The following is a 3594-nucleotide window of genomic DNA, read 5'->3' as shown; positions in this document are numbered from 1 at the left end:
ACAAGAAAATCAATTCTTTAAAAAAAATGGCTCACCTTTGCTGTTCTATAGATTTTACATAACATATGTCATTCCTCATGCATATGCAAGGTAAAGTTGTGCCTTGGTGACTTGTTGGTCATGGGTTCGAATCCGGAAACAGCCTCTTTGCATATGCAAGGGTAAGGCTGCGTACAACATCCCTCCCCCATACCTTCGCATAGCGAAGAGCCTCTGGGCAATGGGGTACGTAGTTTTTTTATGTCATTCCTCATGCAAACCAATTGCCTATGTATTCAACATGCATCCATGCATTCAAAAAAAAGCTTAAAGTCAGAACCATGTCTCTTCTTAAAGCTCATATATTATACTTCAGTTTTTCAGATAGTAAGTACAACTTAGAGCTACTAATTATAAATGTTACTCCAAAAATTAACATGAATATACCCCCAAACAAACAGATACTGTTTATAAATTGCCGTAGAAACACATTACAATTGAAACGGTGTGCTTTCCATCTTCACACCAAACCACTTGTGTTGTCTACAGTATCAATTAACAATTATCTGTGACTTCGTACGCACATTCATCTGATGACATTAAGGTACCAATGAACAACAAGCTGTTGGGCTTATTGAAATAGAACTTTATTGTCATGAAGCAACTACTTATCTTTCATTGTCTATTGTCTTTGATAACTTGTTCTTAGAGGTGTTGCATAGAGATTCTTCCATGTATTAGCAGAAGGGTAGGAACCAGAACTGCTTCTAGTAACTCCACTTAGTGACACACAATCATCCATAAAGATTGTCTTTGAATTCTGAGAAAAACACCTACAGGGTTTCAGTTTAGCTTTGGTTGATGCTGTCAGATTCATGTAGCTTGGTTTACAAGCATTTGTTTCCTCTGTTGGTTCCACTGTAACATTGTTGTTAGATGGTCGAGCTGGGGATCCAGATGTGCATGAAGTTGACATAGGGCTATCATCATACATGCATTCAGAGCTTATGGCTGAAGATGATGGAGTTGATTGACTAGTTGTAAGAGATTTAGTTGAAATCCTAGTTGTCACACCATTCCTTCTTGCTTTGACCGTGCCAATTTGTTGATTCGAATTAAAGGGAAGAACAAGATGATCACTTTTACTGGTCACTGGAGTCATGACAGGTGAGTCCAAATACATCTCTACCATTGACCTGCTCTCCCATGGCTTTGCAGCCATCCAGCGATCTAGCATGTTCCATCCCGAGCTCTTTCTGTCTAGCTTGCGGTTCTTGAGAGGAATCACTGACTTAGAAGCTCTTGAGTTTGGACTCGCTGTCAATTTCTGAAAGCAAGCAAAGTTTACTGAAGCACATATATTTTTGGTAATCATTTCACTACTGACTCTCACCACAAATATAGTAGATTTTCTCTACTCCATTACCTTCTTAGACTGAGAATATGCCTTTGTTCTATCCCTCTTAATTGCTCCTTCCTGCCTCATTTGTAATTTTGCCTCTTCCGCAGTTCTTGGAATGTCACACCACCCTTGCTGACAATAACATGGCACATTATGCTAAATGTTAACATCTCCTTACTAGCTTAACATGACATCAACATTTCAGAATGTTATGTCACACAGTCTTGAGGCAAATTGTGAAAAACTTATGATACCTCAGCTTGCTTAACAGGATCAGCTTCATTGCACCGTGCATATTTCCCTTCTTGAGAGTTCCCAACATTCCTTGCCTTGACACGTGCTTGAACTCGCACAAGAGCCTGCATGCACCTTAGAGTAACAGCTGCTTGCTTTCTCACTTGCCAACCACGAAATATAGCTTGCAACCTCACCACTGCCTTCAGGGCCCTCAAAGCTCGTCTTGCCTGTAAATCAATAACAAAAGTTTAAAACAAACAAAGAAATGGAGAAAAAACTTGACAAAAAATGTGTAAGCACAATAACACACGGAACATACTTTTAAGGATACTAATAATGAAACCCCCAACACAACAGAATGAACCACCGAAAGAGTGGCAGATCCTTCTGTAATCAACCCCCATCTACACAGGGCTAGAGGATTTTAGAAAACTATAAACATTGCAGGTTGATGTCCATCACTCCTATTATGAATTAAACACTAAGTTGCATTACCATAGTGAACTATTATTGATTAAACACTAAATAAAATACAAACCATAGCAAGTCAAAGTGAATTGGTGAACTTAGTAACTCATAACAAAAGCTTATCTTTAGTAATACTAACTGCTTGAAGAGTTGAAGTTTCATCACGATTTGGCTCGTTTCAAAATAGTGAAATTAACAAAACAAAAGCACCATGCAACCTATTTGTAATTCTTCTATAAAAGTCCATACTATGATAGTATGATTAGGAGGTCCTGATCCTAAATTGAACTTGGACTCTTGCCTAGCACTAATTCTTCAATCTAAAATTCCAATGTCTTAAATAATTCAAGCATAGAATGGACTAATGTAGTATCAACTGCTTTTGTTTCTTAAACAATTCAATACCAAGACTCATAATAACTAAAAAGCTAAAAAGGAAAAACATAAATCCTTGAAGAGAGAACAAACTGCTTCATGATAATGCAAAAGATTGAATGAAATTAGCTAACTAGAAAAGAGTTTTCCACTTACCAAGAAACCTCGAAACACTGCCTGGATACGAATGGCAGCCCATTCCTGCTTGATGACCATGAAGTCTTTGAGTGGAGTTCTGACCACAGCAGCCAAAGCAGCAGCAAATGCTCCACCATCTACCACAAAGGAACCACCACCACCTTGCCCCTTATGCATTGATGATCCAATCCCAAACCCTTCTGAAGTGCTCTTCCATAGCTTCCACTGTCTCTTACTCTTGCCACCACCCTTCTCCTGAAAAAAAAATGCAGAAATATACTAAGTAAACATCACCACAGCCAAACATTAGCAAGAAAAAAAAGAAAAAACCCAAGAAAAATTTGCAAACTTGATCAGTTGGGGAGGGCCTTCTGAGAGAAATGAGCGACTTAAGCCATCTTCCTGAACCACCCATTTGAGAAAAAAACACGAATTTGGAAAGGATAAGGTGGAAGAAGCAAGTGGAAGCTGAGGTGAGTTCTAGCTGTTGGTGTTGTTGCTTGGCTTGGCTTAATTAAGGTAGAACGAAAAGAAGAAGAAAAAGAAGGTGTTTTTGAAATTTGAAATGTGCGTGAAAAGAAAAAGGTGAATGAACAGAGAAAGTACATAAACGGATACACGAAGACTTTCTCTGCTTTTTCTGATGTTCTCATGTCCCACTTACAGTTGTTGACCTGTCATGAATGCGAACACGGAACAGAACACTCATTATCACAGAAACGCTGTCGTTTCAACGTGGGAGAATGAGTATCTCAGGCCCATCTTGTTTGTTATTCTGTTGAAGCCCATTGGAATAAAGCCCAAATTTCGATTTTGTTTTGGGGCATGTCTGTGCCCTGTGGCTTACGGGCTTTGCTAGGTGCACCAGTTATTGCTAATGCACCCAATATTAAACTAAAATTCCAAAAATACTTTTAAGTGTTTTTTGTTTTTATGGATTACATAATCTATATAACTCATAAGATTACGTGATCCGTATGAGTCATACGAATTAC

The 3594-nt window shown here is 38.5% G+C and overlaps 1 protein-coding gene across 1 annotated transcript; it reads right to left on the bottom strand.

Moving 5' to 3' along the window:
• Positions 1-325: 325 nt before the first annotated feature.
• LOC114423669 (protein IQ-DOMAIN 1-like) lies at positions 326-3241 on the bottom strand. The gene is made up of 5 exons (XM_028390505.1): positions 2949-3241; positions 2618-2854; positions 1636-1845; positions 1406-1513; positions 326-1306 (listed from the first exon to the last, which is right to left on the bottom strand). Exons 1-5 carry the CDS (start codon positions 3012-3014, stop codon positions 662-664), a joined length of 1266 nt encoding a protein of 421 aa, XP_028246306.1. The 5' UTR covers positions 3015-3241; the 3' UTR covers positions 326-661.
• Between the last annotated feature and the right edge of the window lie 353 nt (positions 3242-3594).

This window comes from Glycine soja, chromosome 8, assembly GCF_004193775.1.
Source record: "Glycine soja cultivar W05 chromosome 8, ASM419377v2, whole genome shotgun sequence".
NCBI lineage: Eukaryota > Viridiplantae > Streptophyta > Magnoliopsida > Fabales > Fabaceae > Glycine > Glycine soja.
This window is presented reverse-complemented; position numbering and strand designations above follow the sequence as displayed.

Coding starts and splice junctions, on each gene's coding strand:
- LOC114423669 (XM_028390505.1), bottom strand. CDS start 3,014: ATGGGTGGTTCAGGAAGATGGCTTAAGTCGCTCATTTCTCTCAGAAGG. Junction 1,846..2,617: donor CAGTGTTTCGAGGTTTCTTG/GTAAGTGGAAAA, acceptor ATTGATTTACAG/GCAAGACGAGCTTTGAGGGC. Junction 1,307..1,405: donor CATATTCTCAGTCTAAGAAG/GTAATGGAGTAG, acceptor GCTTGCTTTCAG/AAATTGACAGCGAGTCCAAA.